General features: G+C 49.3%; 1 protein-coding gene across 2 annotated transcripts in view; it reads right to left on the reverse strand.

Annotated features, from left to right (window-relative positions):
* Positions 1-12,770, reverse strand: part of STK24 (serine/threonine kinase 24) — a 128,960-nt gene that overhangs the window by 14,082 nt on the left and 102,108 nt on the right. For both annotated transcript variants that reach the window (XM_050765983.1, XM_050765984.1), the window contains exons 4-5: positions 9,708-9,816; positions 9,278-9,435 (exon numbers count right to left, since the gene is read on the reverse strand). In XM_050765983.1, coding sequence (XP_050621940.1) covers positions 9,278-9,435; positions 9,708-9,816 — 267 coding nt within the window. The remainder of the gene's footprint in view (positions 1-9,277; positions 9,436-9,707; positions 9,817-12,770) is intronic.

Below are 12,770 nucleotides of genomic sequence, written 5' to 3' on the forward strand. Positions count from 1 at the left end.
TTTAACTGATATTTAAAAACATAAGCTCTCACTATAATTTCAAAAGAGACAACAACATTAGAAACTGTAATATGCCAAATGTTTTCTGCCTCTACATGGAGATGGCTTATCAATTCACTCCTACTACGCCTCCTGCTGGATGCGTTCGGCATTCCCCGTGGAGTCCCGGGAGCCAGCAGGCGGGTAAGAGAGGTGAGCAGAGAGGAGTCAGGGGTGAGTGTACGCTCGCGAGTCACCCCCTCCAGCAGTGCTTAGAACTCAGGGCACAGCTGTGAGGTCGAAAGTGGGTACCTTGGTCTCAAGAGACCTGGGTTGAAATGCCAGTTCTACAAAGTCCTGTGACGTTAGATGAAAGAGCTAACCTCTGAGCCTTGTTTCCCTCGTCTGTAGAATGAGGGTGGAAGAGGAGAAGGAGGTGGCCATACAAGGTGCCTTACAAGGGGCCCAGAACTTAAAAGTTTATTATGAAAATGTTCAAACATACAAAGAACTGAGGAATATTAATATAATGCATCCTCATCTACCTATTGCATGAATTTAGTGGTTATTAACATTTTGCCATACAGGCTTTGTCCATGTGTTCCCAGAGTATATTTTAAAATCAATCAGTTGTCATGACATTTCCCCCTGAGTACTTCAGTGTGCTAATATACGTTTTTTGTTGTTGTTTGTTTTTTTTACTACCTATCAGTGCCTGAAATTAGCACGAATTCCTTAATGTCATGAATAATTAAATGTTCTCAGCTGTTCAAAAACAGTTTATCTGAATCAGGATCCAAAGTCCACGGGGTACTTTGTCAGGTCGCTAAGGCTCTTCCAACCTAGAACAGTCCTCTCCCCAGTCTCCCCAGTGGCATCAACTTAAAGAAGAAACAGGTCCCAAATTCGCAATTTCTCTGGTGGTTTCTTCCTGGTGTCATTTACCGTGTCTCTCTAGTGCCTGCATTTTCTGCCAAATGTCCTAGAGGAGACATCTGCAGAAGCCACGTGGCCCCCACCAGGACATCTCAGGTCCAGCTGCCCCACCTCCTTCTGCCCAGCACAGGCCTGTGGCACAACCAAGCGGTTAGGCAAAGGAATGAATTCCTGGAACATGTCATGTCAATGAGAAGAGCCAGGCAGTCTTAAGAGGAACTTGGCAGCTCATGAGACTTCGACAGCGGGTGATACCAATCCCCAAACAGGACAGAAGCCAACAATGAGGCAGGATATAGTCCTATACGGGCTGGCAAAAGACGACTTGGGGACGTAGAGAACACACCTGAGTCTGGCACAGCTTTCCTGCTGTTCTCACTGTGCATGTAATCCATCATTATTCCAAGAACTTCAGTGAGAATCGAACACATCTCTCATACTCACTCTACAGCAAGGAAATGCACAGGCTGAAGCATCGTTGTGGTGGCTGCAGGGCGCTGTAACTATCCAGAGGACACACTCACCATGTTCCTGCAGCCTTAGTGAGTACCAGAAATCCCTACTGGAAGCCCCCGAGCCCAGCGGTCCATGGGAATGATGCCTACAGCATATTCTATTTCCTTATTCTCAGTGAAGATGAAAAGCTGCCAGCAAGTCTTATTCTAAATTCTTTCTACTAAATCTTATGCTGAAGGGGTCAGCCCAGGAGAGCTGATGTTAGAAGTAATACTAATTTCCTTCCCTCTACAACTTGGACTCTTTGCTTTATTTTGCATTGCGTTATCTTAAAAATCAGCAGAAATGCAACTGATCCCAGTCTCTTGCCCCTAAGAGAGGGGAAGCAGGTGCACGGGAGCACAGGGTGGGTGAGCACCCAGAACTGTGGCAGCGGCAGGAGGACAGGAGTGAGCAGACACAAGGAGGGAGGATGGAGGAGGGGAAAGGCAAGAACAGAGGTGGCTATTGTGACTCTCGTGCAGCAGCGGTTCTTCCACACCAACAGGTGGCTCTCAAGTTTGTGTGATTCCACATCTGTCGGCTTCCCCCAGGCCTCTCAGATTTCGTTACCGCTACTGCTATTTTCAAAGCATGCTGTCTCCTGGCCATACAGACCCAGAGCCTTCTCATTTTTAAGGGCACATAATTTTGGCAGTACATGTGATATTCTGGTATAAGTATACAGTGTGTAACAATCAAATCTGGGTAGCTGGGATACCTCTCACCTCAAACACAGATCATTCCTTTGTGTTGGGTTATTCCGAATCTTCTCTTCTGGCTAATTTGAAACACAGTAAATTATTAACTACGGTCACTCTATTGTGCTACTGAACATGATCTCTGACGGATGCACCTCCAGACCTCCAAGCATCTCTCCACTAGCTAAATGTACTCGGTGACTGGCAGGCAGGCCTCGGCAGAGGTCGGTCTCTGCTGACTACGTCGGTGATGCACTTGCCTTGATTTCACTCAGGCCCAAGGACTTGCTTTCAGGTTCTGGGGCAGACAATAAGCAGGCAGCAGCCAGCACCGAGGAGCGAACGCCTGCTTCTGCACGCCACTGTGTACCACGGGGAACTTCATTGAGAAAACCTCTGCCAGCCCCATCTGAACACAACCCACATACCACCCTCCCGGCTTCCAAGGAAGGCAGCCAGTACCGCACCATCAAGAACAAACATGCGGGCCGGGCACAGTGGCTCACGCCTGTAATCCCACCACTTTGGGAGCCCAAGGCAGGCAGAGTTCGAGACCAGCCCGGCCAACATGGCGAAACCCCATCTCTACTAAAAATACAAAAACTGGCTGGGCGCCATGGCCTACACCTGTAGTCCCAGCTACTCGGGAGGCTGAGGCAGGAGAATCATTTGAACCTGGGAGGACGAAGTTGCAGGGAGCAAGATCGTTAGTCTGGGTGACAGAGCGAGACTCTGTATCAAAAGAAAAAAAACGCGGGGTGGGGGGCATCCTCCCAGGCAGCCATGCCAGGGGCACGAGGGTCACCCAGCTCCTTAGGATCCCCTCTTTGGATCCTCCTAAATCCAGTCGCAACCCAGGGTATATGGTTCCTGGGCTCTCAGCACCCTGTGTCCCCTCTACCCCTCCTAACTTTGGATTAGTCTAAAGCGATCTCTTCTCCCCAGGACTTCTGTAGGGGGCTCCCACATGGTCTTCCTGCCTGCTGGCTCTCCCGCCAGACATCTAACTATGACTAATTTGGAAACCTGGACTGGCACTTGAATCAATGGCAAGCAATTTGGCATACAAATCGAAAGCCACAAAAATATCCAAACTTGTTAAAACCAATTACTTCGACTTTTAGGCATCTACACTACATTTTAAATTTGGAAAATGGTATATGCTGCCCAAAATCTTCAACAGCAGCATTACTTACGTTCACCGTCAGAAGAACGGTTAAGCTGCTCGCGCACGTTAACTTAATGAAGCGCGACGTGTCCTACAGTGTGCTGACGGAGACGCTCACGTCTAACTGAGTCTGTCTATCCCGGCTTCCAGGAAAAACCACAGCACATGAAGAACTTGTGTCTGAGGGTTTTTTGGGGGGTGGGAGGGGGACTCATCTGTCACCCAGGCTGGAGCCTTGACCTCCTTGGCTCAAGCCATCCTCCCACCTCAGCCTCCTGGATAGCTGGGACTACAGGGCACACCACCATGCCCAGCTAATTTTTAAATTTCTTGTAGAGGCAGGAGTCGCAGGTGGGGTGGGGGGAGGTCTTGCTTTATGGCCCAGCTTGGTGTTGAACTCCTGGCCTCAAGCTATCCTCCCACCAGGGCCTCCCAAAGTGCTGGGATTACAGGCGTGAGCCACTGTGCCCAGCCCATGTCTGAGTTTTAAAGTAAACGTTATGTGGGGAACAGGCAGTCACCTTCCAAAGCAATTAAAATGAGGTGGAAGGAGAGACCCGTGTGGGGCCATTTGGGAAAGATATGAAATGAGACATTAAGACACTGCTGACAGAGAAAACAAACAGTGGTTTCTAATATAAGCTCCAGTCAAAAGCTGCAAATGCACATATTAACTGCGAACAAATCTTCTCCTGGGGCGTACTCCTGAGTGAGCACCCTGAGTTCTCTGGGACTCTCCTCCACATCGAGAGAGGCAGGGCTCTATGCAACAGCATCCTACATCTTCACAATATTGTGTCAAAGAAAGTACGCTGGCTACACGTCTCAAGGTACAATCTAAGCGATATTGTTTAAATTATATAGATAAAATAATTCTAGAAGAAACCAATCAACTCTACAATCAAGAAGAAAACCACAGATAACCCTAAGTCACAGCTGTAACTAATCAAAACAAAATCTGATTTGATATAAGCTTATTACTTAAGCAGATGCAATCTTTAGGAACACACCCGTAACTGGCATCTACAGGCATACGTGATATTTATGACCATTAAGAGTAACACGTGGTTGACCAAAGTGGCCCAACATTACTACATGCGAAAATAAAGCCTGCTGTCTCCTGATCCACACTCTTCCCGGGCCCTCAGGGCTCCTCCTCCCAGCCAGGCCTGTGGGCAATTCCTGATCCGCAGGAAGAAGCAGGGAGGCCATGGGCTCAGCATCCAGTGACAGGAAGGGCTGGTGTGCAGTGCGGTAGACAGGCTGGCTGCCTGGGTTCTCGCAGCGCATCGGCTCATCTGACCACGCCTTCACCCATCTTCAACAATGCTATTTTTTTCCATCAATGCATCACCAGTTTCCACTTTTCACCATGGTTACACTGCAAACCAAGTGCCATCCATTCACTGACATACCATCATAATAATCTTACAAGGAAAAAGGGAGATGAGAGTTCTTCAGTCCAAGACCTTTCTCTAGTGTTGAAACCGGAGGCTTCTTTGCAGTGAGCAGAGTTATGTCCCTTGACACCATCTCCAAAGGATGGGGACTCCTTCAAACAAACCAAACTTCCTCAAATCACCTTAAAACATTAGTAATGAAGGTTCTTACAACATATGGACAATCAGGACTTCGTAATATCATGCTTAGGTTAAGAACTGGGATTGACATAAGATGCCCTTTGTATGCAAACACATTCAGCAACACCTGAGCAGCCCAGACAACAGGGCACAGGTAGTGCCAGAGGTGACAATGCTCAAAAAGGCTCCAAACAGGATCTAAACATATACAAGAAACAGAGGTTTGTATTCCCTTTAGTTCAGTGAGATGAAGAAGCTAGTGAGGCAGGTGAAGTTCATCACTTCTCCCAACCCACCCTTCCTTTGACAATCAGCTTGTGAACCTAGGTGTGACCTGGGCACGTGCCTTCATAACTACCATACCGAACCCTGTCCCCAATGACTGGAAGGTCTTTCCTTAAGTGCAGTGCAGTCTAGGAGGGGAAATGTCTACGAGTCATGTAAGAGAGAATGGAGGGAAAGCTGGGAAGCAGCTGAGTGAGCTGTGAGACCAGAGCAGCCACCAGTGTACCCCAAAGAGCACTGGCTGCCCAGCAGGCAAGTCAACCACTAGAGGGACACACATGGGGTGGCCTGGAAGAGCACCCTTATCAGGCCCTGCTTGCAACAAGAGCTGCCAGTCCAGAGCCATACCCAGTGGGAAACGAAGGAAATCTCAGCCCTAAGGCCCCAGCGTGAAACTCCACTTCTGATAACTTTTGAGACTTGGACACAGATGTGACCCTCATCGGCCCTCACCACACGCCTCCCGGGTCAACAAACCTGGAAAGTCAATTCCACATCAACCTAAGAGTCTGCTCATGATTTCCAGTTCAGAGTTGTTGGGGAGGATCCAAGCAAGTGAAATAACTTCTGACACAAGTCATAGTAAAGGTAAAAACAGACCAAAAATGTGACACATTTTCTCATACTATCTCCTTCCCAACCAAGTGTGCACTCCCCAGAAGAGGGAGACCATACTCTAATCCACCCCCAACACTATAACACCTACTGGTCAGATCAGAGCCTCCTGATGGTTTTTTTTTTTTTTTGAGACGGAGTCTCGCTCTGTCACCCAGGCTGGAGTGCTGTGGCCGGATCTCAGCTCACTGCAAGCTCCGCCTCCCAGGTTTACGCCATTCTCCTGCCTCAGCCTCCCGAGTAGCTGCGACTACAGACGCCTGCCACCTCGCCCGGTCAGTTTTTTGTATTTTTTAGTAGAGACGGGGTTTCACCGTGTTAGCCAGGATGGTCTCGATCTCCTGACCTCGTGATCCGCCCATCTCGGCCTCCCAAAGTGCTGGGATTACAGGCTTGAGCCACCGCATCCGGCCGGGTCTTTTTCTTTTTCTTGAGACAGGCTCTTGCTCTGTCGTTCAGGCTGGACTGCAGTGGCACGATCTCGGCTCACTGCAACCTCTGCCTCCTGGGTTCAAGCGATTGTCCTGTCTCAGCCTCCCGAGTAGCTGAGACTACAGGCATACGCCACCACGCCTGGCTAATTTTAGTATTTTTAGTAGAAACGGGGTTTCACCATGTTAGCCAGCCTGGTCTCAAACTCCCATCCTCAGCTTCCCAAAGTGCTGGGATTACAGGCACTTGTGAGCCACCACACCTGGCCAGAGCCTCCTGATGTTGAAAGAGCTCGGGGAAGAAGGCAGCCAAGCTGTGATGTCCTCACACTGCCTCCAGCAAACGCCCAGGGAGGCCCTGCCCTTCGAGGAAGGTGGTGGGGATGGCTCAGGCAGACAGGACAGCTCTTGAATAAAGGTTCTCATGTGAGCAGTGATGGTGGAACCAAAAACGGAAGATCTCCACATGGCCCCGTCTCCTTTCTTCATGGCACTGTGCACGATCTGAAACTGCTTACTGGTTGTCTCTTCTACTTCAGGAGAGGAGGGAGCGTGCTGTCTTGTTCACAGTTGTATTCACAGTGCAGTTGCTCAGTACGAATTCGTGATGAATGGCACCAGCTTGATTTTCTTCCTTTGAAGGCACTTAATTTTTTGTTTGTAATACACCTTTTTTCCTCTGGAAAAGATTCTGACACATGTAATAATCTCTATTCATTCATTTTGCTTGATACCAGGCAACCTCTCTTTGACTTATGGGTTCACATCATTCTTAACCTCAGATAAGTTTTAAATCTTTAAACTTTAAACATTCTTCTGTTATATTTATTCTGGAGTTTTCTTTAAAAACACCAATTAGAGCTGTGCACTGATTCTTTCAAAACTCTTTTAAACAACTCTCAGCTTGCATCTCAACTAGAACGCCATCTCACCAGGGCCCCACCCTGAAATGCACGCTGAGTTGCCCACACCACACTGAGGTGCCCACGCCTCCTGCCCCGCCACTCTCTAGGGATATTTCTCACCTAAGGCAGGTAACTCCCTGAAAATGGTGACTACAACACAGCACGCTTGCTCCTAAAGTGCTGTTAATTCTTCCTGTTTACTGTCAGTCTCCTGCATATGAATTTAAGATATATAGGAGAAGAGACTTTTGTTCTTGTCTACTCCAGTATTACTGAAATCCAGAAAAATGTGCCTACACAGAATGGGTTAAATGAAAGAATATGAAATAAATACAATAATGAAAAAGAGAGAGAGAAGGAGGGAAGGGGAGGAAGGAAGAAGGGAGAGGAAGGAAGGAGGGAGAGGGAGGAAGGGAGAAAAGGAGGGAGGGAGGGAGGGAGGAAAGGAGAGAGAAAAAGAGGGATGGAGGAAAGGAGAGGAAAGGAGGGAGGAAAGGAGGGAGAGAGGAAAAGAGGGAGGGAGGGAGAGAGGAAAAGAGGGAGGGAGAGAGGAAAAGAGGGAGGGAGGGAGGGAGAGAGGAAAAGAGGGAGGGAGGGACGGAGGGAGGAAAAGAGGGAGGGAGGGAGAGAGGAAAAGAGGGAGGGAGGGAGGGAGAGAGGAAAAGAGGGAGGGAGGAAATCTAAGATCAGAGTCCTCAGTCACAGCTAATTTACTAGAAAGAACGAGAAGAGAATAATCAAGGTGGTGTTATCCAATGAGTTAAGAAACATGGGTTCCAGTCTCAGCCTTACCAAAATCTACACAGATCAACTTTGATAAATGGGCCTCAGCTTAAAATAAAGAGAATGGACTAAACATATAAGTTCCTGGTTGAGTCCTAAAATTACATGACCCCAGGAAAAGGGCCGACAGCCAAGGTAGCTGGAGATGAGAAGCAGCCAAAGCAGCATCCCTCCCATGTGGGGTAGAGACACTCCCAGGCAGGGCACACACCCTAGACCATCCAGGTCTGCTGCGTGGGGGGTGGGGTGGGGTGGGGGGGAACCCACTAGTCACTCACCAGCCAATGGCTGTCAAGGCCATCATAGTGCTCAGAAAAGTTGTGGCCACCACTACCACACAGCGGTGAGATGGGCTCACTCCTCCCATGGTGGAACCAGGCACACCTGCAACTTGAGCTACAACCTGGACACTTTCTAACAGTCTATAGCTTGCAACGGTGACCCTGGGGCTGCAGGGAAAGTCACCTGGTGCTTCCTGTACCATGTTTAACAAGGTGGGAAGTCTACCGGGTACTGGGAAGATTTCTATTTAAAAGCAGCAGCAAGGTTCGGCCTGTATGTGTGTCTAAGCATATGTTTGCTCAGAAAGTTGGGGTCCAGGAAAGCCAATTCTCCGTGGATCATGTGGCCTCTTAACTGCGTACAGGGTCCAGAGAAGAGCAGACTGTGGGAACTGAAGTTAAACCAGAGCCCCAGGAGGCAAAGTCCCGGGATTTTTTGTCCCATCTAACAGAGTTCACAAAAGTGGAGGGCAACAGAGAAAAAGAGTATGAGAAAAACTAGGAGCGCATAACACAGGACAAGTAAAAACAGTGGGAAGAAAGGGTTAGGGTCTCATCTCATGTTGACAAGGACAGGCTGGGAACGAGAATCCTGAGAACTAAAAATAATAGGAAGACCCTGCAGCAGTCACTCAAAGCACTGTTCTTCCTCCATTCTCACACTTCCGTGGACTCCCTCCCTTTCTCTTATGGGAGCCCCTTTCTCTACAGGCCCCTTCAAGGCTGCAGATTCCATGCACTTGCACTTCAACCCCCAGCTGTGCCCAGACAGCAGGTGGAGGCCCTCTGCAGCCGCACACGCCTCCACCCCTCACCACCGCGGCCCTTCTCTTCCTCCCACCCCGTTCTGAACCCGCTGCGTCCTGTGTCCCCACCGCCACCAAACGCACACGGTCTGAGCTCAAAACTTCGATCATGGTGGGCTGGATCAGCAAAGGATATTAAATGATACAGCAGCAGACAGGAGAAAACTGTAACTAAGGTTGAAGAATTACCTTTATGACCTACCTCAAGGTACCAGCTTCGGTCCAACTTACAAAAGCTACCAGGCTAAAGAACAAAAGGCGGGAGCCCTCCAGGCCCCGTGAGGCACAGCGCCACCCTCACCTTCCCCTCACCTTCGAGTCGTAGGCCGACTGTTTGATGACCTCGGGTGCCATCCAGAATGGGGTGCCCACGAAAGTGTTCCTTTTGATCTGGGTGTCCGTCAGCTGGCCGGCCACGCCAAAGTCCGCCAGCTTCACCTCCCCGTGCTCAGACAGCAGGACGTTGGCCGCTGCAAAAGCAAGCCAAGGGGGCCCTGAGCGGCGGGGACTTACAATTCCATGCACTGCCACAAGCGCATCTTCTCCCCGGCTAGGTGTTGAGCCCAGTGAGAACAGGCACTGGGGGCTACACTTTTTGTCAGACCCCCTCAAAGCCAGCCCAGCCCAGGCAAGGCAAACGTGCAGGACAAATGGGTGCCAGCACCTTCCCTTGAGAAGGCTTCAGTGCAACCCCACCACCGCCTTCGGTATTTCAAAGGAATGAAAACAGACGTCCTCTTACCTTTAATGTCTCTGTGGATTTTCTTCTCCGAATGGAGATAATCAAGTCCTTTCAGTATTTCTCTTAATATAGTAGCGATCTGGGTTTCATCTAACGGGCCAGGTTCTAACTAAGAAGAGAAAAAAAGTCTTAAAGTTACTTAAATGATTATCTTATGAACAGTTTGAGATAAAACAGAAACACTATCCATGTTAATGGACAAGGGTAATTAAAACCTGAAATCTTCTTCACTTAAAACACAGGATTTTGCCCTAACAATTACAGTCCACTGACAGACACTTAAAAAAACAAAGAGCCCAAGAAAACGGCTTTGCTGAATGAAGCAAAGCGGAGCCAATGAGGAAGCCCGCGGCCCCGCCTGCGCCTGCAGCTGACCACAGGACGCCCCACCGGCCATGGCAGGGGCGGGGCACAGGCTGGGGATTGCACTCCAGGAAACAAACAGCCAGAGACTCACAGAGCAGCCAGGATCTGTCCCAACATACGTGGTTCCCTTATCAGAAGGCTCACCCCTGGGATCCAAAAACACCTAGGAACAAAGGCCTAGGAGCCCGGCGCCTCTGAGGATAACCTTGTACTAGAAATTTTTTAAATCCGCAGTTAAAGCTCCCCAACTTGGGGGAATGCAGCTGAAACAGCTTAAATCCTAATAGTTTGGGATTTGTTATATAATCGATATTATATAATAAAAATAATTATTATATTATCCCTGAGGTAATAATTACCTCTGAAAGCTTTTATTCTCAGAAACTCAAACTAATTGTTCCTATTGACTCCTTTATATCCACAACTGTACAAGACGAAAGGAAGAAATGTCAGGTATCCACATCTCCATTTAAAAGGAAAGGAAAACCAGGGTAACAGGCTCACTTCAAACCAGATGGGAAGCCCCGCCCCCGCCCCCTGCAGAGTGGGGCAGTCAGTCAAAAACAGTAATTCCACGGACGACAGCAGCAAAGCCACCGACGCTCCCCGGAACCACAGAAACGGAGCCGGACAGAGGGCAGACACTGAAACGGAGCCGGACAGAGAGCAGATGTCAATACAGGCAGGTTCCTCCGAATCATGGTCCCCCATTCTTGGTTTTCAGGCGTGACAGTGAATGTCTTCAAAGCCCACACCCACACATTTTAGCCAACGGGAAGACACAATCTGGGGCCTTTCACTTAGTTTTAAAAAGATAAGTTATGTGCTTTAAGCCAAAGGGGATGAAAACTAGGGTGCTCCTCTGCGGGAAGCGTCTGACTCAGGCGTGCAGGGACAGACTCAGACTATCAGGGACAGACCCCGATAGTCCCCCTTGCATATCTCAGCTCCTTCACTGGGACATCCTGTTCAACATCCGGAAGGGCTTGTGGGGCGCAGGATGGGGGCAACCAAGACAGCCCTTGTCACCGAAACCACAGCCTGACTCACACCTGGCGCTGCTTTCCGGCTCATGGGTGAGCTGTGCTGCCTTGGCTTGCAGGCCCGCCCCGGTCTACACAGCAATCCCAGGGTCAGGGCCACTCTCAGAGGTGGCCTCTCCCCACACACTGGCCTCGATGCGACTCTGGCCTGCCTGGCAGTAGACCCAGCTGGAATCCAGCCACCCCGGCCTTCTCCACTCAGGACCCAGGCGCAGAGAATGCACTTGTCGCTTTGAATTTGACCTCACGCATATGCTCGGAGAAGGTCAAAATGCCCGTGTCCATCGCCTGCCAGGAACTGTCCCAAATTCCAATTAAGATATTGTCCAAAAGTTACCTCAGACTAAGACATTATGGCACAGACTCTGCTCCCCAGAACATAGTTTTTCCCAGTTAACTGACCAAAAGTCTTTTTTACAAGAAATGCATATCGAAACTACTCTTCTAAAGAACACCATCTGGAAAACCCTGCCTTGTGGTAAGTCTGTTCTCTCCACATCTATTTTTCGGTGTTCATAGAATATAGAAATTTTGATTTTCAAAATGAGGAACACAGACTCTTCTCATCACCTGGGTGGAACGTGGGGAGGAGGGTAAGACGGAGGAGTGTTTGCTTTTGTTCCCAACCCTGAAGTGCAGGAGAATCCACTCGACCAAAGATCAAAGTCATGTGAGAGGCCAGGAGCGCTGGCTCACGCCTGTAATCCCAGCACTTTGGGAGGCCGAGGAGGGTGGATCACCTGAGGTGGGGAGTTCGAGACCAGCCTAGCCAACATGGTGAAACTCCATCTCTACTAAAAATACAGAAAAATTAGCCGGGCTTGGTGGCACATGCTTGTAATCCCAGCTACTTGGGAGGATCAGGCAGGACAATCGCTTGAACCCAGGAGGTTGCAATGAGCCAAGATCACACCATTGCACTCCAGCCAGGGCGACAGACCAAGATTCCATCTCAAAAAAAACAAAAAACCAAAAAAAAAAAACAAACCAAAAGTCACACTAGAGTTGGGTCCCATCTCCCATCTCCTTCTTCACCAAGTCTATGCCCAAGCCAACAATCAATAACCTGTGGCTAGACCTGGACTTAACCACCCTCCCTTCCATTACCAAGTCTCCCGAAAGCAATGGCAGAGCGGCTGGCTGTCATCCCCAAAGGGCGCTAAGAAGAAGAGGTGAGGAACACTCATGGAAAATCCTCCCCTGGATAATTAAGGGCTGGCTCTGTGATGACTATCTGCATGGTTCTGCCCTTTAAATCTGCCCTGAACACCATCCAACATTGACTTATATGCCCATGGGGAAAGAGGAGGAAGAGGAGAAAAAGAGATAAAACTCTCCTTTATTTGGGGAGAAATCCTTCCTGCATCAAAATCCACTATAAAGGGTATTTAGCTGTTGTCTACCCCAGAGTGCCTCATAAGCAGCTCGGACCAGGCCAAGCTCTCCAAGTCATCGGCTGGCGTTCACCATCGTGACCATGCTCTCCATCATTCAGGCACTTGCAGACTCTTCAAATAGGACCCAGGAAAAAAACCTAGACTACATTCCACCGCTGGGTGACTTCTAACTTCCCCTCCCCGTGTCTGTCCTCCCCTGCTTCGAAGCTCTGTAATAGGGACTATCAGCTGGGCACACAGCCACGACAAGAGACCAC

The sequence above is a fragment of the Macaca thibetana genome, chromosome 17 (assembly GCF_024542745.1).
Source record: "Macaca thibetana thibetana isolate TM-01 chromosome 17, ASM2454274v1, whole genome shotgun sequence".
In the NCBI taxonomy this organism is placed as follows: Eukaryota; Metazoa; Chordata; class Mammalia; order Primates; family Cercopithecidae; genus Macaca; species Macaca thibetana.